This window comes from Miscanthus floridulus, chromosome 13 (genome assembly GCF_019320115.1).
Source record: "Miscanthus floridulus cultivar M001 chromosome 13, ASM1932011v1, whole genome shotgun sequence".
Taxonomy (NCBI): domain Eukaryota; kingdom Viridiplantae; phylum Streptophyta; class Magnoliopsida; order Poales; family Poaceae; genus Miscanthus; species Miscanthus floridulus.
The window spans coordinates 4,051,912-4,073,916 of NC_089592.1; the positions used below are offsets into that span (position 1 = coordinate 4,051,912).

The window sequence follows — 22,005 nt, forward strand, 5'->3', positions numbered from 1 at the left end:
CCCCATGTGTTATAGTAACATAATTATCGTAAATATGTATTCACTTTATTGTAAATTAAATATAAAAATTATCGTAAATGGAGGTGGCTATAGAATAACTTATTCTATCGCTAGCTACTGAATATACTCTCCCTATATATATATATATATATATATATATATATATATATATATATATATATATATATATATATATATATATAGAACTGCTACCCTGTAGCTGGCTACAAAATAACTTATTCTGTAGCCACTTTGAGTTACGATAATTACTATGTTAATTTACGAGATTATAGTAACTCCTTATTAAGTGGTTTACTATAACGTTATGGTAAATATCCTCATATGTTATAGTAACCCAACTATCGTAAATATGTATTGACATTATCGTAAATTAGTATATAAAATTATCGTAAATGGAGGTGGCTACAGAATAACTTATTTTGTAGCTGGCTACTGAATATACTCTCCATATATATATATATATATATTCTGTAGCCACTTTGAGTTACGATAATTACTATGTTAATTTACGAGATTTACAGTAACTCCTTACTAAGTGGTTTACTATAACGTTATGGTAAATATTCCCATGTGTTATAGTAACCCAACTATCGTAAATATGTATTGACATTATGGTAAATTAGTATATAAAATTATGGTAAATAGAGGTGGCTACAGAATATATATATATCGACAAGGGGAGAAAATCTTGCTAAAGAGGCTTGTTACATTTCCTCTTAAGTGTCATTCCTGTCCATGAAGATGGGGCCTCTGGGGTCCTACCTCTGCGATCTGCGACAATAGCCTTGGTAATGCTCGGATAACAGAGAAATTGAAGCACGAGGGTACGGTGCTCCTTTGCAACAAGCTATAGGACAACAAAATATATTTATGATATCCACCTATGTGATATGACTAGGTTGGAGTTCACTACATTGATTGGTATATATATGCGTGTTCCCTATAATGCCTATCGTTGTGAATCCTTAACCTGCATATATCTTCATCTCACGTAACACCGTATACCGCGCCTCCTAACCAGTTCCATCGCCCTTACGCCGATCGCCTGTGTTTCTACCATTTTCAATCAGTGAGAGAACGGTTCTTATATTAGCAAGAACAATCATGATGACGCTATTAATTTTAATTTTAGGAACATTATATTCCTCACGTAAATGTAGAAAGGTCAACTATATAGCTGCAAGTCGACATGGACACAAACGAAGTTTATTCACACGTGCATTGGCAGAAGATTCGAAATGAGACGCCTGCTAATTTTTTATTATGACTTTCTTTTTTTTTCATTAAGGTCGAGTACTAGTTTAGGAACACTGTTTTTTTTTTTCATTTGCTAGTTACGACAAAGATTAACAGGGGAAGCCGGAAGATTTGGTTGAGGTCCTCACTTGGACGTATAGGGGCGCGCGCTGTTTTCAGGTTCAACCCACACAGCCTGGCCCATGCACGATGGAAATGGGCCGTGACGGACCTACTTGATCCAGGTCACCACGTCCAAGAGGTCCTCGTTGGACGACGCAAGGCTATATTGCCAGGCGGCAGGTGCATAGGCCTCATGCAGCGCAACACATGAAGATTTTTTAATTATACAAAATATAACAATTTATCAACATAAATTTTATGGCAACAATTTTTGTATAATAAATTTTAGGAATAACATAAATTATACACGTAAGTTTTTGTTATCTAACAATTTTTTACGTAACTTGTCCTGAACGGACTGCTAAATTTTTTAAAAAAATTGTTCACAGTATATAGAAGAAAATTTGATAGGTTAATATAAAAAAGAAAAAGAAAAAGAAAAATTTGAGAAAAAGAAAGAAAATTGCTTGGACGCGGATGACAACCATTGTCCGCTCTAGATGAACGATCGCTAATCTGGAGTTGCGCAACACAACAAAGCAAAAGAGTCAAACCTCAGTTCTTCTCCTATTGTGTGCCAACCAAACTTGTTGACGACTCAGAACAGCAAAGCTTCTAGGAAGTCGCATCATTCTCTCAATCGCTCCCTCTATTCCTCTTTAGATACCAGCGATCATTGCTCGATCCACTGAAAATACTTTGCACGAATAGATGAAAGATAGCTCTTCTGAATACATCATCATTTTCATTTCTGCAGCTACAGTTAAGATTTGACATCTAAGCTTGCCCTCCGCAATGTAAGGCCCAAGTGATGAGATGACTGGGGAGTCACTCCTGCACGCTGTGGCTAGCGGAGCCAAGTTTCAGTGACGCCGAGAATTCGTTGAGCGGAGCGAGTTCAGGCATTGGTGCCCGCTCAGTAAAAAAGTACTTTATCGCTCAGCCTAGTGCGCGGAAGCAGTTTTATCTTACTTTTCTATAATTTACTTTACATGCTTCTAAGTCTTGTAACAGGTATATGCTCAGCATTCACTTTAATGGTTAGAATATGCTGGAGCAGGTGAGGAGGAGGCAGTCAGCTGCTTTTATAAAAGAAGTGGCAGACCATCTTGTAAGATAAGCCAAGTCATTTGCATTTCAATTCCAACAAGCGGCCTGTGGCCAAGCTACCCTCTGGGCTTTCCCAAATCTGTATCTGAGATCCATTAGGGCCAATAATTGGTATAAGAAGCGTCTAGGGTTCTTTTGGGGCTTTAGAGAGCAGCCATGTCCACCAGCAGCCAGAGGGCTAGGCACGCCGTAGCCGCCGCAGAGGTGATCAACCCCGGTGGCGCGGCACGGGGAACTCCAGCTGACAACCGCGTCGCACGCCTTGCTGCCACAGAGGCTGCGGCTGCGCAGGCAGTCGCGGCGGCCACGCGTGCAGCGGCTGCGGCTGAAGCCGCGGTTGCCACTACTACTGTGCTATGGGAGGAGATGGAGCGTCCGCCTGCTGGAGGATCGCGGAGCCCCGCGAGGCGCCGCCAGGTCTCGCCTTCGCCGGAGCGGCGTCGAGGGCACCGCGGGCACTCGCTAGTGGTGCAGACAGTCTACCACGACTGTAGAGCGGGGACGCCATTGCCACCGCGCACCTCCACGACCGCCGCATCCGCCACGCGACGCTGCGGCGGCTCCAACAGGAGTTGGAAGGCCTCGTCTTTAACCCCGGTGAGAAAGTCGAAGACTTCGCCTTTCGCCTTTCTAGCCTAAAGGAGCAGATGGCGCGCAACGGCGGCACCGACATCACCGACGCTCGCGCAGTGGAGAAGCTCCTGCGCTGCAACCCCAAGAAGTACTCCCAGATCGTGTTGGCGGTCGAGACCCTTCTTGATTTCGAGGCGCTCTCCATCAAGGAGGTCACCAGGAGGCTGAAGGCCATGATCGCGAGGACGCGCCTCACACCGAGTCGAATGCTGCCGGTGGCAAGCTGCTCTACGCCACCGAGCAGTGGCAGACCTTTGAGAAGAAGAAAAAGGATGAGGCTTTATGTCCTCCATGTGCAGGTGGCGCAGCCCATGTGCCTTGCAACCCGCTGTGATGATGACTCCTGGCGTTGGCATGAGCGCTTTGGGCACCTCAACTTCGAGGCCCTGAAGCAGCTCAGCAACAAGGAGATGGTGCGGGGCATGATGCGAGTCGAGCACGTGGAGCAGTTCTGCGACACCTGCGTCCTCACCAAGCAGCAGCGGCTCCCCTTTCCCCGCCAGGCGAGCTTCCACGCCAAGGAGAAGGTGGAACTTGTACATAGGAACCTCTGCGGCCCGTGACACCGGCTACACCTGGAGGTCGGCGCTACATCCTCCTCCTAGTCGACGACGTGTCACGCTACATTTTGGCGGTCCTGTTCGACACCAAGGCGGCAGCTACAGATGCCACCAAGCTATTGCAGAGAAGGAGTGTGACCGCAAGCTTCGAGTGCTGCAAACGGACAATGGCGGCGAGTTCACAGCAGCTGAGTTCACGGCGTAATGTGCCGACGAGGGGGTTCAGCACCACTACTCCATGCCCTACTCACCATAGCAGAACGGCGTTGTCGAGTGCCGCAACCAGACGGTGGTGCCCACTGCCCATGCCCTTCTAAAGCAGCGAAGCATGCCGGCGGTCTACTGGGGTGAGGCTGTGATGACCGCCATGCACCTGTTGAACCGCTCTTCGACCAAGGCTCTTGACGTCAAGACGCCATATGAGGCCTGGCACAGGCGCAAGCCGGCGGTTGGTTACCTGCGGGTCTTCGGCTGCCTAGCATTCGTCAAGGAGCTCAACCACGTTGGCAAGCTCGACGATCGTAGCTTACCTAGATTCTTCATCGGCTATGCTAAAGGGGCTAAGGCCTATCGCGTACTCGACCCAATGACGCGGTGCGTGCGGGTAGCGCCCGATGTTGTGTTCGACGAAGGCCACAGCTGGGCATGGAACAAGGCAGCTGACGATGGATCGGTGGTAGCATTGCGTGACTTCACCGTCGAGTACGAGTGGGATGGAGGACCAGCGCCGACCACTTCAGCAACTTCGCCAACCACTTCACCAGCTTCGCCAACCACATCAATAGCTCTGTTGTGCTCGCCTTCACCAAATCCAGGGGAGCTCAGAAGCTCATCGACGGTAGTCGAAAGCTGGTCGACAAGCCACTCCAGCACCCAAGCCGACCTCACCACCTCTGTCCCCAGCTGTGGCATCCTTTGCTTCGCACGCTGCAATACCAGCGGACGTAGGGCAGCCGGAGATCGAGTACGCAACACAGCTGGAGGATGATGAAGACCATCTGGGCGCCTACTATGACGAGAGCCACTCTGGTACTGCACGATGACGAACATCATCGACGACCAGTCTCTGTCAGGCCAGGCAGAGCGGCTCTTCGCCCAGCTTCATCTGACGCACGCCGGTGAGCCGACCACTTCTGCTAAGGTATAGGGTGATCTGGCGTGGCAGGCTACGATGGAGCAGGAGCTCAAGTCCATCGAGCAGAACTGTACCTAGGTGTTGGTGCCACTGCCCGGCGGCCACCGCCCCATCACTCTCAAATGGGTGTTCAAGCTCAATAAGGATGAGCAGGGCGCGGTGATCAAACACAAGGCGCGGCTGGTGGCGCACGGTTTTGTCCAGCAAGAGGGGATCGACTACGATGACACCTTCGCCCCTGTGGCGCGTATGGAGTCAGTCTGTGTCCTCCTCGCGCTGGTGGCCCAAGAGGGGATGGACGTCAAGTCTGCCTTCCTCAACGGCGACCTCAAGGAGGAAGTCTACATGAGCCATCCACCGGGCTTCGCCATCGCCGGAGAAGAAGATAAGGTGTACCGCCTGCGCAAGGCCCTCTACTATTTGCGACAGGCCCCGTGCGCCTGGAACGCGAAGCTCGACACCTCGCTCAAGAAGATGGGCTTCGAGCAGAGTGCACATGAGGCGGTGGTGTATCGGCAGGGCAACGGGCGCAATGTCCTACTGGTCGGCATCTACGTCAACGACCTCATCATCACCGGTGCTGAAGGACATAAGGTGGAGGCATTCAAGGTGCAGATGAAGAGGGCATTCGACATGAGCGACCTCAGCCTCCTCTGCTTCTACCTCGGCGTCGAAGTGTGCTAGGATGACAGCAGCATCGCCCTTCGCTAAACCCTCTATGCCAAGTGCATCCTCGAGCACGGCGGGATGACGGGCTACAATTCGACCCACGCCCCGATGGAGGAACGGCTCAAGTTTAGCCGGGATAGCACAGTGGAGGAGGTCGATCTATCTTACTACCGGCTGCTGATCGAGAGTTTGCATTACCTGGTCCATACCCACCCTGACCTTGCGTTCGCCGTCGGGTATGTGAGCCGGTTCATGGAGCGGCCCATGACGGAGCATCTGCAGGCCGTCAAGCGCATCCTTCGCTATGTGGTGGGAACCCTCGACTATGGTCTCCACTACAGCAGGGCCCCCGACACGGCGTGTTTCGTCGACTACTGCGACAGCGACTTCGCCGACGATGTGGACACCAGCAAGAGCACGACCGGGACCATGTTCTTCCTCGGCGATTGCTTGGTCAGCTAGCAGTCCCTCAAGCAGAAGGTAGTGGCCCTCTCAAGCTGTGCAATAGAGTACATTGCCACCACCACTGCAACAACACAGTCACTCTGACTGTCAAGGATGCTGGCAGAGATTCTTGGCAGGAAAGTTGATGTGGTTGAGCTAAAGGTGGACAACAATTCTGCTCTGGCTCTGGCCAAGAATCATGTTTTCCATAAAAGAAGCAAAGACATCCGCATCAAGTATCACTTCATCAGTGATTGCTTGGAGGATGGGAGCATCAAGGCCAGCCACATTGCCACCACTGATCAGCTGGCTGATATCCTCACTAAGTCGCTTGGGAAGACCAAGTTCCAGGAGATGAGGGAGAGGATTGGGCTATAACAGATCACTTCCAGTGCTCGGCACAAGGCTTAGGGGAAGAATTGCTAGATAAGCCTAGTGTTCGACAGCACTTGTATCTTACTTTTCTGCATTTTACTTTACATGCTTCTAAGCCTTGTAATAGGTATATGCTCAGCATCCATTTTAGTGGTTAGAATATGCTGGAGTAGGTGAGATGGATACAGTCGGCTGCTTTATAAAAGCAGTGGCAGACCATCTTGTCTTACAAGCCAAGTCATTTGCATTTCAATTCCAACAAGCGGCCTATGGCTAAACTATCCCCTGGGCTTTCTCCAATCTAAACCTGACATCCATTAGGGCCAACACCAGCTCAGTCCATGCAGTTCCCATCGCCGGCGTGTGCCTGGTTTGCTCCTTTTTTATTTGCCTTGTGGGGCCGGTAGCAATGCCTGGTTTGCTTCTGCATTGCAGCAAACGGAGAGCGATGCCGTTTTTCTGTGGCCGGCCTTAGAAGAACTTGCAAGCCAAGGGCCAAACAAATGAACAACACTAGAGGGTAGTTGAAGTTAAAAACCATAGACCTTGCATTACAGATGGACCGTGCTATACAGTAATAAAAAAAGAGATGATGAATAGTCTCCTCGTCGTTACAGAAACAGCACCACCTAGTGCTTCCTCTCTATCTTCTTTGGCTAAATTATCTTTTGTCAGATTGACTCTCCTCTTAAATACCAAGGAAAATTTTGAATTTTGCAGGTAACTTGACCTTCCAGAAAACATTTTCCCGGTAGCCCTTCTTCTCATTATATCTTTATATATGAAGATGAAGATTACACTGAAAAGGATCGGCCGTGTCCTTAAGCATTTTGCATAACAACATCCTCTTTTTCATTCAAAGAAATTGGCACCATGCTCGCTACCAACTTAACCAATTAGCCAGTCCCCGTATATATACCAACGTGTGTCTAAACAAAAGATTTAAAGGTGTTGTTCTTAGTATTCGCAAGACCGTGGCATTTATTTCTAAGAATTTTGTATAGCAGAGGGAACTGTTTCATCACAGGTTTATTACCTAACCAGTGGTCTTCACAAAATCTAGTTTGTTGACCATTGTAAACCTTAAAAGAACCCCTATCAAAAATTGGGAAACCGCTGGTTGTCTTTCCATTTGTGGCAATGTTTTTTTTTTTTGAATCAAAAGCAAGCTCCTCGGGGAGAGCAGAGACGCGCACAAGGAGTAGTCAAAAGAGGGAGTGGGGGAAATGGGCACATGCATGCACATGGTGCTTAGCTACGGAGAAAGCAATGTATAATGCATCAACCTCTTTAGTTTGATCAAAGCATGGATGAGAATCTACATACCAGCCGTCTTGACAAAAATGGCAAAGCTAGGGCGCTCATGTAGTGCCATGCTTTGGCGGAGAGAGAGAGAGAGAGAGAGAGAGAGAGAGAGAGAGAGAGAGAGAGAGAGAGAGAGAGAGAGAGAGAAGGACATGCAAGAAAAGGAAGGAAGCAAATAAAGCATGCAAGAAAAGGAAGGAAGCAAATAAAGCACCCTGCAAGAAGATGCGAGATGTGCATGCATGGCCTAATTTTTTACAATTTGACCCCTTTTTTTGAAGAAAATTTATGTTTGGCCCCCCTGGGAGACTTAAACTTATCTTAGACCCTGGGGGTCGGCGCCAGCACTCATGGTGCCGAGGTAACACGTCTCGGCGCCACACTCGGCGCCACAAATCTTGGCGCCAAGGTGCCTAGCCGACCACAGCAGGCCATTCTAGGTGGTGTTCATGTGGCCGATACCTCGGCGCCACAGATCTTGGCGCCGAGCTCGGCACCATGTATTCTGGCGTTGAGCATTGATTCAAAACCCGCGGCCATGGCCGCGGCCGCCGCTCTCTCTGTCTCTCACGCTCTGCCTCTGCCTCTACCTCTCACCGCCGCCGTCATCGCCGTGTCCATGACGCCGTCGGCCGCGCCTCCTTCGCCGGCAGCAAGCCACCGCCAGCCGTCCGTGCCCTGCGCCCCCTGTCCCTCCGGGCCCTGCACCCCCGCGCAGCCGCCCGGCGCTCCACCGCAGCAGTCTGCCGCCGCACCCTGTCGTCGTGGGAATCCCGGCCACCCTCGTCGCCCCTTCCCTCCTCCTCATCTCTGTCCGGCGGTGAGGGCGGCCCGCCACCTCTCGACGGAGCTCCCGCTGGCCGGCTAGCCTCCGGGCCCCTGCGCCCCCTACCAGGTAATTTAGTTAGTAAATTAATTAATCTACTTTAGGTAATTTAGTTAGTAATTTTTTTAGAATATTTAGCAAATTTAGTTAGCAAATTTAATTACATAGGTTGAAAGTTAGATGCTTATTTATTTAGTTATATTATATACTTAGAAATATATTTATGTAGCTTATTTAGTTAGATTAGATTGTTAGAGACATAATTAGGGAGTTAGTTACCTATTGATTTAGTTAGGTAGTTAGTAAGTGTAGTTACCAAATCTATTATTTTGTTATAGGGATAGTTAGATAGTTAGATACTTATTTGTTTAGGTCGATAGTTAGGTAATTTAGTGAGCAAATGTAGTTAGATATTATGGTTAGCTATCTTATAATAATATACCCGTAATAACTTGGTTGATGTGCATACCAACTAGATGGACAACGTAGTCACCCTATATCATGGAGGAACATGAGTTTGGTAATGTCGGTTTTGCTGGAATGCAAAGGGTGCCAGTGATATTCGATGATCGGCCATTGTTTTGTGAGTTGTTTGGTAGGGCTCGTGATAAGCTTAAATGCAATTCAAATGAATATGCCATCTTAGTTGAGGGGGTACTTCACCATGGCAGGTCAGGGACAATTTTTTTCCCTCCGCACATGTCCTTGTGTTCACGAATTAATATAATAATTTCTATTCTTTGCAGGAACTGAACCCTCTTCGTCCTCGTTCCCACTGCCTAAAAGTGCATTACATGACAACACAATGCAAAGTCCAAGATTAGACAACATTGTTCGTGAATATACCATAGAACTAGCAAGTTATGAAGACTACTGAGTGCAACAAGGCCACTTTTCCTTCCTCTGGGCATCAGGATTCTCCTCCATCGCTGCCTTCGCTCCCTGCGCACGCTCAAGCTTTCTCTCCCTCTCCTCCCTATGCGAAGCAACACGTCTCCATTTCTCCTCTTCCTTGTGCTTCTTTTCTAGAGCCTCCTCTCTGCGTCTCTTCTCCATCATCTCCTTGTCCTCTGCCTCCCACCGTAACAGTTTCTGCATCCACTCCTTGTCTTCCCGATTGATCTCAGTGTGGATCCACTGCTCAAAATCTCAGAGCGGTGGAGTGGTCTGCAACAAATGCAATTGTTACAAAACAAATAAATCATGCAAGACTTCATTTGACACAAAATAAATATTAAACAACATTTATTTCTCACCATCTTGTTAATGCGGCGCTGACGAAGTGTAAGCTCAAACGCAAAATTGGCACACATCTAATACCTCTGCCTATACGTGTCCTCTTCATCGGACTTGGCTACCTTACAAGGATCGCCGCAAAAGTACATGGGCATTGGAACACCACTAGGCAGAGGCAACGGGTCGAAGGCATTTCCTGTTATCAGGCCATAACTACAATTGAACCAAATTTGTTCTAAGAACCGAAAGCAATGAACATTAAACCCTAAACTTAGGGATTTTCTATTTGTTGCACATAAATGAAAACATAATATAACACGATGATAAGAGATTATCTTGGCTTACTAGCTTTACCACGCCTTGGCATCATACTATCACATAATACAAAAAATAAAAAATCACTTCAAAAATTAGATACTAACGTATCTAGGGTTGCAAAATAGACGTAATATATACCAAATCAATACGTAAAATTTGATAGGGGAGAGAGGATACCTTGCTCGCGAAGATGTATGGATCAAATCCAAGTATCAAGGTCAAATCCGTCGATTCAAGAGATTGGGCGGGTTAGGGAGAGGAAGAAACCGAGAGGGGGAGGAAGAAATGAGAGCAGCATCGGCAAGGGAAACTTGGTTTCGGATTTTGAATCAATGTTCGACGCCAGAATACATGGCGCCAAGCTCGGCGCCAAGATCTGTGGCGCCGAGGTACCGGCCACGTGAACGCCACCTAGGATGGCCTGCTGTGCTCGGCCAGGCACCTCGGCACCAAGATCTGTGGCGACAAGACGTGTTAACTTAGCGCCATGAGTCCTGGCGCCGACCCCTAGGATCCAAAGATGAGTTTAAGTCTCTCAGGGGGCCAAACATAAATTTTCTTAAAAAAAGGGCTAAATTATAAAAAAAATTAGGCATGCATGGAGAGGTACGTAGCTAGGCAGCAGCAGCAAGGGATCAATGTCACTGCTTTTGCTCTGCTATTGGCTTACGGACAGGCATGCATGCTACCCACAAGGCCAGAAGCCAGAACCCTCCCTCGTTCGCTTCTTAGCTTGCTCTCGCACTATTCATCATGCATGGTTATAGATCAGAAGTAAAGGTCACCGCAAATATATTGTAATTAAAATATAAAAGGTATGTGCGTTCCTTTCTGATCCTCCTCTTATATTATGCGTTTGACATCAAAGTAAATATTGTTATAATATTGTGCGTGCGCGTGCATTCAGGGAGTACAAGAGGCGAGGAGATATATAGGAGTGATCTTTGACTCATCATGGGTTAGATTAGATCCCTTATGCATCGATAACAACAATACTGCACGTGCCTTCTGTCCAATTAGTTCCTTTTCTACACAGTTCCATCATGAAGCTAGAGGTACTTCTACTTTATTTGTTTATTATGCATATACAATTGCCAGTTTTCTTTTCTTTAATTTATATCTACCCAATTCCTTGTGTGTCTTAGCAATAGCTATATATTAAACCCACCTGTTCCCACATTTCAGGAGCTTGGCAGCAACGTGACAGATGTTGTTGGCGCGAGAGAGAAAATACTTAATATTATTGAGAGGAACATCAAAGACAACATCCTCATCATCTACTTTCATGGTTGGGCTGGCTTTGGGGCAACTGCTGTTCTTAGATCCATAGCACAAGTTCTTCCATCAATGAAAGCTCCTTCTCCAAAATTACGCTTTGGCAAAACAATTTATATTGATTGCTCATTGTGGATGAGTAAAAGGATGATGCAGAGGAAAATTGCAGAGGAGCTAAAACTTGACCAGAAGACCATGGCCATGTTTGACAAGCAGGACGAGGAGGATGACTTCAGTGGAGTGGACCTTGGCTCTAGGGATGCGATACCAGGTGTTGCAGCACTGATTGATAGTACCCTGAGGGAGACTAGATTCATGATGATTTTTATAAATGGGAGTGATGAAGAGATTGACCTTCTAAGGAGAATTGGTATTCCAGAATACAGTGACAGCGTAATAGTATGGACTTTCAGAACAAAAAGGTTCGTGATGATGAAGTACAACTCAAGGGTTGAGGTACATAAGCTAAGATATACAGATGTTTTCATTCAGTACAACTACAGTGTTGGGGCTTTATCAAGTTCACAATTTATTGCACTGTTTCATGAAGAGGCTGCTAACATAGTTCCTCGCCACCCATGTCTATCCGGCACGGACCTCAGAACAGTGGTAGATTGTTGTCTCTACGGGTTACATCTATATTACAGTTTTCATAGCACCACTGGATTTGTTTGGCCAGCTCATTCTTCCAACTACTGGATATGTGATGGGATCATGCAACAAGGGGAAAGAGAACGGGAGATCAGCAATGCATTGCATCCAGAAATAATCTTCGAGTGTGATGCCTCTGTGCTTGATGCTGTGTTTAAAAAGTTCAACGATGACCCGAAGACTCCTTTTCTCGTAGTTAAGGATGGTAATTATTATCGTTGGATTTCTATCTCCTTGAAAAGGCCTTACCGTTGGATTTCTGTCACCTCAAAGAATAAGATGCTTAATGACACCATGCAAACTATACTGGCAACGGCATCGTCAATCTTTGTATCATTTGACAAGACTGTGAGTGCACCTAGGTTACCAAATACCTTGTTTAAACAGTGCAGCAAACTTGGTGTTCTAATTCTCTCCTGTTGTGCCTTCAGTTTTGTATCCCCTCCTTTCCTCCACTGCAATACATTAAGATTTCTTGGGCTGGGCAACTGCACACATCAGAATAATAATACAAGTGAACCTGAAGGACAGGACTGTATCACCAAGTGGGCATTTCTGCAAAGCCTGTGGGTGCTTGACCTGCGTTACACAAACTGGGGTGAGATCTTATCTGAGGAAAAGATAGGTCTTATGGCTAATATCACAGAACTAAATATAGAAGGAGCTAGGTGCTGGCAGTATACGGGTCAATTATTAGAGAAAAGGTTACCTTACCTTCAAAGACTTCGGATAATCAAACCTACACATCAGGAAGAGACGACATCCTTGGACATCAACAACTCATTTGTGGGTAAGAAACAGCTAGAAATACTTGATTTGTCTGGTAACAGTGACATGAAAAGCCTACCGACAAGCCTATCAGAGGCAAGCAAACTTCAAGTACTTGTTCTAGACGGATGTGATGGGCTTGAGAATGTTGTGCTGGCCAGCCCCACGCTAAGATCATTCAGCTTTGATGGCTATGGACCAGCATCCCATTGGACATCAACCGGCAAGCTACCCCCAATGAGTTCTCGTCCAGAGTGTCCATCTGCTGTAGATAATAAGAAGGATGTCAGAGCCTGCAAGATATCTCTAGAAGGCTGCACATTGTTGGAGGATCTGTTCTTGCGTGGGCTTCCCAACCTGGAGGAGCTGGACCTTTCAGGATGTGCGATCAAGGTACTTGACTTTGGAGCTATGGTGGTGGATGTTCCGAGGCTCAAGCGACTCTTCCTGCTAGGCTGCGAGAACCTTCGTGCAATAAAATGGGGCTCATATAAGCACTTGGAGTTGATCTGCATAGACACACGGCCTAGAGTTGGATGTGCTCAGCCATTGTCCCTTTGCGCTCAACAGAAATCCTTCCAGCTGCAGATGCACGTAATCTTTGCGGATGCTAGGCTTGCTCGGTCCCTTTGGGCTCCCATAGATAGCCATTGTTATTTCAACATCAGCATCGCCTCTTCACCTGCATGTACGGAGATTATTCAACCTAAAGCAACAACAGACAAGGAGAAGGTGACAGGATCCATTGATAACCAACGACACTATGACATAGCTGCTAGAGACATGTATTGTGACATCTTTACCAAGGTTGGTAATAGCCTAACCCCGATGCAGGCCTTCCCGCAAGGCCCAGCGGGACAATTGGATCGCCATACACTACTGGATTCAGGCGCTTTGCCGGGTGCCGAATGCACCCGGCAAAGGCTACTTTGCACTCGGCAAAGTCTTTGCCGGGTGCAGCACTCGGCAAAGAGCCTCCGGCAAAAAGTTAGTCGGCAAAGATTTCTTTGCCGGGTGCTTTTTATCGGGCACCCGGCAAAGACTTTGCCGAGTGCAAACCCGGCACCCGGCAAAGAAAAGTGGTCGTTACGGCGCCGGCTCCGTCATCCCTTGCTTTGCCGGGTGCCATGTCAGAGGCACCCGGCAAAGATTTTTTTAATTTTTTTTCAAATTTTCTTTGCCGGGTGCCGTGCCGGGGAGGCACCCGGCAAAGATTTTTTTATTTTATTTTTATAATTTCTTTGCCGGGTGTCGCACCGCGGGGGCACCCGGCAAAGAGTTTTTTATTTTTTTTCGTAATTTCTTTGCCGGGTGCCAGGTCATGGGGCACCCGGCAAAGAATTTTTTTTTTTTTGAAAAAACTTTGCCGGGTGCCCTAGCCCTGGCACTCGGCAAAGCTAGGATGAATCTGCAGATGCGATTATGACCACTGAAGAATCCCCTGGGACAAACTGTTTAAGGAGCTATTATTCAGTTTAACAAACCAAAAATATCTTAACTCTGGTGCAGAATGATTCACATCACAACACAATGTTTAGTCAAAATAAGCACCTGAAATCCTGTTATTTTCTTCTGGCTAGATTTTCTTCTCTTGTTTTGCAGGTCGATCTGTGTTTTGTAGCAAAGCATGTCATCTAGCCAGGAGAAAGGAAAAATATAAGGTTAGGCTTGCAAGACACCGAACAGGAAATAAGGTCTTTGAATGAGAGTTGAGAACAGAACTAAAATGCAAGCCGATGTACCAGATGTATCATACAGATGGCAACTGCCCTTGTGGGACCCAACCAGCGCGCCCTGAGACAACATCTTAAGGTATTAGGATGAACAACTAGCAGCTCCACTTGACCAAAATTAAGAAACTATGAAATAGATCAAATTCAAACCTTTCCATCTGGAGTATAGCAGGCAGCAGTAACCATTTCATGAAGATCGACCCAATCAACAATTTCACGCTTTGGAATACTCCAGATACGAACCTTTTCATCCAGGGAACCACTAATGAAGTATCTATCATCAACAGGATTGAACTGGATGCAAGTCACTGAATCAAAAAGAAATTATATTAGACGGACAATGTTGTTGCAGTGCTTAGACAGTGAGAGGGACGGGGTGGGGTGATTCTGAAGTGATGTTCGTACCATAGTCAGTGTGTGAGAAGGTTTTCAAACAATAAGTGCTTGACATGTGCCACAACCGTACTGTTTTATCCATTGATGATGAAAGCAAATACTGCAGGAACTAAAAGATGGATATAAGGGATGCTGAACTAGCAGGAAACTACAATGAATTCATAATAATTATACTTCAAATTCAACATGCTGTAGAAATGGATATGCCTTTACTAACAGAAGCAAGTATACCAAGAGACGAGCAAGACAAGTACCTAGCAAAAAAAAAAACAAAAATGCTGTGCATGGTGTCTGGCTGTCCGCATATGCTTTCAGTGTATTTGAGTACAGAGTAGCTTGACTAGTTATGAGCACTGATTCCTAAATAAATACCAATGGAATAGTTAATTTGCACTTTTAAAACCAAGATTTATCCATTTAAAACAAGACAAATCTCATTTCATCTTAGAGATATAGAATACCTAATTCATGATTTTGTCAAAGTATTTGCTATCCATAAACTATTCAAAAAAGAGGTCTGACAGAGGCAAACCTACACTACATCAAAGTTAACTTATTCTATTTAACTTCTCTAACTTTGGCCAAGTTTATAGACAAATATATTAACATCTACAATGCCAAATAAAAGCATTGTCAAGACATATTTGATGTTGGATTTAATGAAACTAATATGATGCTGTAGATGTTGGATCATTTTTCTATGAACTTGGTCAAAATTAGAGAAGTCTGGTTTAGGTCAAAGCTAAAACAGTGTACATTTTGGAACAGAGGAAGTAAATTACAACTCTCTTGACAAGCTTAATACCTTCTTTGATCTGATGCAGAGAAAGAATGAATATCGATTAACAAAATCGGAATCTTACGGGTAAAAAACACAGGGGGAAAAAACTTTCAATTCCAGTTCAGTATCATGAAACTGGTTAGCTGACATTCAAATGTAGGACTCAAATATCTACATTTTGACAGCACACAAAAATATCATCCAGATCATAGACAATAGGTTCTCCAAATGCCAATAAGTTAAGAAAGAACTGTGTTGTAGGTCTCTGAACTTGTGCGGTAGCGGTAGTCACCTAGCCGGCTAGCCGGCTAGCCAGGCAAACTTGCAAATTACTTTCTCATCTCCTTCAACTGGCACAGTTGTCACACCTAGCCCCTAAACTTGCACAGTTGTCTGATTTAACCCCCTAAACTTTGCTTCTGTTCAGGGGTTTTGGTGAGACCCATGCAAGTTCAAGGGGCTCTAAAAGTTTGAGGGGTTAGTTGAGACGACCAGGCAAGTTTAGGAACCTGCAGTGTAATTCCTGCTTAGTTTTTACGTGCTGAACTTTCTAGATGCACTGAGACAGAAATTAAAACCATAGTAAAATGGCAATGTATAAGCGTGTAGAGACCATGTCTTAGTTACATGTAGAGAGCACCTGGGTCTTATGCACATGGTAAAAGCTTGGGTACACGTGGGAGCAATAAAGTCAATTTACCTATCGCAAAAACGAAAATGCATAAATGGCAGCTGGTCAAGTTTTCCTTTCCAGACAGTGCACCAGTTGCACTATGCCAGATCTGGATGCCAAGTTATGTACGCCCAAACCCAACAATAAATAAGTTGAGCTGGTGTGTGATCACGATGTTTCTAATATGACATATTGTTATTACACAGCTTTTGTGTTCTTAATGAGTTATGTTCGGATCTAATTTCCGTGACTGATATCCTACTTTCAGGTATTCCACATTCTATTGTAGCCTGAACTTTGCATTTACACTGAAAATTAATATTTACACATTAGAATTGAAGATAAATTAGAAATGTGTGTACATTACCTGAGATTTGGACCAGCTGAGATCAAGCACATCCTCTGAATGCCCTGCAAAGGTTATCACAGGCTTCTCGGACAGTGCAAACACATACTCAGGCACCATCAACCTGTCTGAGCTCACTGATCCCCCACTGTGCAGTACCTTTGATCGCAGCTTCTTCTCCCAATGGCTCCCACTTGGAGCAGCTGATGCCACCATCGTCTCTGATGACTCATTGCACACCATAGCAACAAGTGGATTGCACACCCCGTTCTCCTTCACCTCCCTCTCCTTCCCTGCCCTCTCGAACTCCAACACTTCCCAAACATGAATTATGCAATCCTCCCCGGCACTCGCAAGGTAACGGCCATCAGGACTAAATTTGATGCTCCAGATGGAACCATTGTGTGCCTGTATCTGCTGCGTCATAAACAGGCCACTGAGCTGCCAGGTCATGGGGCACCCGGCAAAGAAATTAAAAAAAAAATTAAAAAATTCTTTGCCGGGTGCCTAACGGCGTGGCACCCGGCAAAGGCTGACGGCAGACGGCAGCTGGCTGCCGTCAAGCCGGCCACTTTTGCCGGCGGCCATATTTTGCCGAGTGGCCGGCACCCGGCAAAAACCAATTTTTGCCGACCGCTGGAATTTGCCGAGTGCCCGCACCCGGCAAAGGCTGCTTTGCCGGAGGCCTTTATTTGCCGGGTGCCGCCAGGCCTGGCACCCGGCAAAGAATTTCTTTGCCGGGTGCCCGATAAAAAGCACCCGGCAAAGTTTTTTTTGCTCCCGGCAAATCAGCCGTTTCCTGTTGTGATATCGAGATTGGTGACGGAAGTCGTAGCGTGCAGAGTGAGGTGGAGGCAGATCCTTCTGCTTCTAATTTGGCTTCATTGATGAGAGAGTGTACCGAATCCCTGCATGTGCATGATGTCTCGACCTGCAGCAATACTATGCCTAGAGGATATTGGCATTCCCTCAGGTGGTGCCGTGTCGAGAGGTGCCCCAGCTTGCACGCCGTCTTTCCTCCGGGCGCAGAGGATGGTACGCTGGAGACCATCTGGGTATCGGATCTCCTGATGGCTCGTTGTGTATGGAGCAAAGGTGTCATCTACTATTCTTATAATCGCTTCAGAAGCCTGCGGCACTTGCACCTGCGCTGCTGTCCAAGCCTCCGGTTCGGGCTTGCGATGGGTGAGCGCCCCTCCTTCCCTAGCCTCGAGACCCTCCACATCGTCCACTGCGGCGAACTCAGACACGTCTTCGTACCGGGTGATGCTGACGAGAAGTCCAAGCATACAAGCGTCGAGTTCCCGAAGCTGACCACCATCCACCTGCACGACCTACCCGCGCTGCAGCAGATATGCGAGGCCGCCGAGATGCTGGCGCCCGCGCTGGAGACCATCAGGATCAGGGGATGCTGGAGCCTGCGCCGGCTGCCGGCCTTGAACGAGCCAGGAAAGAGGAGGCCGACCGTGGAGATCGAGAAGGACGTGTGGGACGCGCTGGAGTGGGACGCTGGCCACCACCCTTCCCTGGAGGTGCCGGTGCACTCGCGCTACTACAAGAGGCGCGTGCTCAGAAGCACCGTGCTCAGGTAATAATCAGTATATTTTTTACATACGTTCCTATGCGTACGTACGTGTTGAGTGCATTTATCTGTCGTCGTTGGCTTGCTGTAGCTAGCTAGCCCAGTTAATTAATAATAACTAGCAGGCAACCCCGCGCTTTGCGCGGGCAACAGTGGGGAAAAAAAGGTTGGTACTGGGCCGTTAAAAAAAAAAAGGCTGGTAGTGTTCCTTAACGGGTTGAGTAGTGTTCATCGTACCCGGTTACTGTTCATGAATACCCGGTACTGCACGCCGCGCGTTTACTGTGCTCGGAACAGTGTTTTGTGAGAGAGGTCGGAGATTTCAGATTGCACGCCCGGAACAGTGTTTTGTGAGAGAGGTCGGAGATTTCAGATTGCACGCCTTTTATACTATTGTATAGATGCACGCCTTTTATACTATTGTATAGATAAGACAGCTTATTTGCTCTTATGAATTGATTTCATTTGCTTCTCAATCACTCACTCTGCTGCCGACAGGTGATGGAAGAAAGCATGCATCTGCTGCTGCTGCTGCTACCGTCGGCCGTTTCTGTGGATTACTGTTCGTGTGATGGATGATCCTGCCTGCCTGTTGATCGATCAGTTTGTTTGTTGTGTGAAAGGCCAGGGAGGTATGGGGCTTCAGGTTTGCTCCTGCCTGCCATGACGGCCGGCCAGCCGAATTGGCCTCTTCTGTGTGTTTGCATTTCTTATAAAAAAGAAAGACGGCCAGGCCCAGGCGCCTGCTTGTTGATGCCTGAGCCTGATGCCTGCACGTCGGTGTCGCGTGCAGGCCTGGCCGTGTGAGGCAGCAGCCACCTGCCTGCATGTCTGCGGGTGACAGTTTGTGTTTCAGCTTGCCGAACGATCAATGAGTGTGTGGGCCTGTTTAGTTCTCAAAATTTTTTTAAGATTCTCCGTCACATCGAATCTTTGGACGCATGCATGAAACATTAAGTATAGATAAAAAATAAAACTAATTACACAGTTTAGACGAAATTTACGAGACGAATCTTTTAAGCCTAATTAGACCATGATTGGACACTAATTACCAAATAACAACGAAAATGCTACAGTGTCATTTTGCAAAAAATTTCGCCATCCAAACTAGGCCTGTGTTTGTGTGTGTCTGCTACCTCAGCCCAGCCCGTTTGTGAATTGTCAGGGATTAGACCAGATGCTTGTAATAAGAGGCGTGTCGTCGACCGCACCTGTCTTGTCTTGTGCGATTTGATGGCTGCGCTCATGGGATTGCTTTGCTTGCTATATATGTATCCATCTACATATGTATTGTGTGTACATGATGAAACCAAGTGGCTGCATCTGCATGCTGGTCATGTGCGAGCCTCGTGCTCAAGCATATGCATATGCCAGCTGTATTGTATTGTATTGGTGAACCATTAATCAAGCTACAATAATTTATGATCGAGTTTGTGGTGTGAGATTGATTTATGTGCTCTCTGCTTGTGGTTCTACTCTGTTGAAGTCAAACATTGTGCATCAATACAGATGGTGATGAAGTTGGTTGCCTTTCATTACAACTAACTTGTACTAGTTGTCTGTCCTCATTGCCAGCTGCCTGCAGTGGCTGCATGCGAAAATAACAGCAACCATAGTTGCATGGCCCACCTAGCTTGATATCACTTTCACCAACAAAGAGCTTCAGTGATATATACATGCTCAGAATAAACGATACTGAGCCATAAAATAAAAACTCTAACAAAGTTCAGTTCCATGAATGGGTGTCCATAGAGCTTATACCCCTTGTTCACAGCAGGTCAAGCTGGACAGAAACAGAGACGCATAGACCATTCTTTAGAACAACATATTTCTATGGACAAACACTAGACGATTTTGAGGAAAGAAAACCTGTAACCTCGACAGCAGAAAGCACCTCATACTAGTTTCACTTTAATAAGTAAAGTATTCCAGCTTGTTTATGTCAAACGCACATCCTAAATAAGGGTGGGGAAGTAACAGACCTGAGCACATTATTTTTTGCACTGTTGTTACAGTGCCGCAAATCAAAGAGGGAAGATCCGCATTGTAGCTGCTGCATCTTCAGAAACCATGCTGATCCACATGGCAATAACCTAGAAACAACAAGTTGACAGCCCCATTTTTTAAGTGTGTTCATCTTGTCCCTCACGTAATACAGCTTAGGTCTCCTGGCTTTCTTCCTATCCAAGATCATGATTTCTTTGATGTTTGACGAGTAACTGAACGAAAAGGAGAAAGTGGCATCAAGAAAATAATCCAAGCAAATAGTTGATAGCTAATTAGAAAAAAGGCATGCATGTGGCCATTCAAACAATGAAACATAACAGCGGCAGGTTTCCATTCAAACCATAAAACAAGTTTGGTAAAATATCAAGTCAACCTAGTATCATATATAAAAGTTGGCAAAGATGCATGGCCATAATATGTAATGATATCTTTCACGTTTAATTTGAAGATATGCTAGCAGTAAATATTAAAAGTTGAATGCTGAACAAGCAAAAAGATCTTGATAACAAAAAAGAAAAAAACTAATACTTACATCATTTTTCAAATTATTTGTTTTTTTAACTCCGCCTATGTTGTCTCAACATAGCAAGTCCCAAGCCCTAGTAAAGGACGAGGGTTGTGATAGGCGTGGCGAGCCAACGTTAAATCTAGCCATTCTAATGGAGATGAAACCCGAAAGAAGTGAATCAGAAACTAGAGTTATGGCGGGAGACTTTGGAGTCCAAAGGTTTTAGACTCAGTAGAACTAAAACTGAGTATATGAGATGTGACTTCGGCACTACTACTCGGGAGGAGGAAGATATTAGTTTGGAAGGTCAAGTAGTGCCTAGGAAGGATACCTTTCGATATTTAGGATCAATGCTACAGAGAGACGGGGATATTGATGAAGATGTTAGCCATAGAATCAAAGCAGGGTGGATAAAGTGGCGCCAAGCATCTGGTGTCCTATGTGACAAAAGGGTACCACAGAAGCTAAAAGGCAAGTTTTATAGGACGGCGATTAGACCTGCTATATTGTATGGTGCAAAATGTTAGCCTACAAAAAGACGACATGTTCAACAGCTAAGTGTCGTGGAAATGCGTATGTTACGTTGGATTTACGGTCATACAAGAAGGGATCGAGTTCAGAACAATGATATACGTGATAGATTAGGGGTAGCACCAATTGAAGAAAAGCTTATCCAACACTGGTTGAGATGGTTTGGACATGTCCAACGACGGAGACCTCCAGAGGCACTGGTGCGTAGTGGAATCCTAAGCCAAGATAGTAACGTGAAGCGAGGCAGAGGAAGACCGAAGTTAACTTGGGTAGAGGCAATAAAAGGAGACTTGAAAGGATGGAATATACCCAAAGCCTTAGCCTTACATAGGAATGTTTGGAAAATAGCTATTCACGTGCCTAAACATTGATTGCTTCTGTTAGGTTTCAACTCTAGCATGCCCTAACTTGTTTGGGACTTAAAGGCTTTGTTGTTGTTATTTTATTTTTTTTTGGATAGAACTGGAGGGGCCAAGACCCCTACATGATTTTATTAAACCAAAAACAGAAGTTACAGAGACAGAGTACAGAAAGCTTTAGCATGAGCAAGTTCAGGCAGCTAAGAAACGAAGAAAGAGATGAAAAAAATAAGACTACAAAGAAAGATTACAATAGATTTTGAATCCATAAATCAAAAGTGATTGAATCCTTGGTCTTAGCTCTGAGTGACAGAAGAGCTATTTCTTTTCAAAAGATTTCCTTTGCTGTCTGAACATTTGGTTGTATATTCCTGAAAATGAAATCATTTCTTACTGACCAGATA

At 45.9% G+C, this 22,005-nt stretch overlaps 3 protein-coding genes across 3 annotated transcripts; 2 read left to right on the forward strand and 1 right to left on the reverse strand.

The window, feature by feature from the left end:
* The first annotated feature begins 5,595 nt into the window (after window positions 1-5,595).
* On the forward strand, window positions 5,596-5,949 carry LOC136499298 (secreted RxLR effector protein 161-like). The gene has a single exon (XM_066495007.1). It carries the CDS (start codon window positions 5,596-5,598, stop codon window positions 5,947-5,949), a length of 354 nt encoding a protein of 117 aa, XP_066351104.1.
* A 4,236-nt stretch (window positions 5,950-10,185) lies between these two features.
* On the forward strand, window positions 10,186-18,206 carry LOC136499299 (uncharacterized). Its single transcript, XM_066495008.1, has 3 exons — window positions 10,186-10,380; window positions 11,177-13,556; window positions 17,422-18,206. The coding sequence occupies exons 1-3, from the start codon at window positions 10,186-10,188 to the stop codon at window positions 18,204-18,206; spliced, it is 3,360 nt and encodes a 1,119-aa protein (XP_066351105.1).
* On the reverse strand, window positions 14,083-17,049 carry LOC136501834 (uncharacterized). The gene is made up of 6 exons (XM_066497362.1): window positions 16,636-17,049; window positions 14,824-14,923; window positions 14,569-14,726; window positions 14,428-14,479; window positions 14,237-14,319; window positions 14,083-14,136 (listed from the first exon to the last, which is right to left on the reverse strand). The coding sequence occupies exons 1-6, from the start codon at window positions 17,038-17,040 to the stop codon at window positions 14,083-14,085; spliced, it is 852 nt and encodes a 283-aa protein (XP_066353459.1). The 5' UTR covers window positions 17,041-17,049.
* Window positions 18,207-22,005: the final 3,799 nt, after the last annotated feature.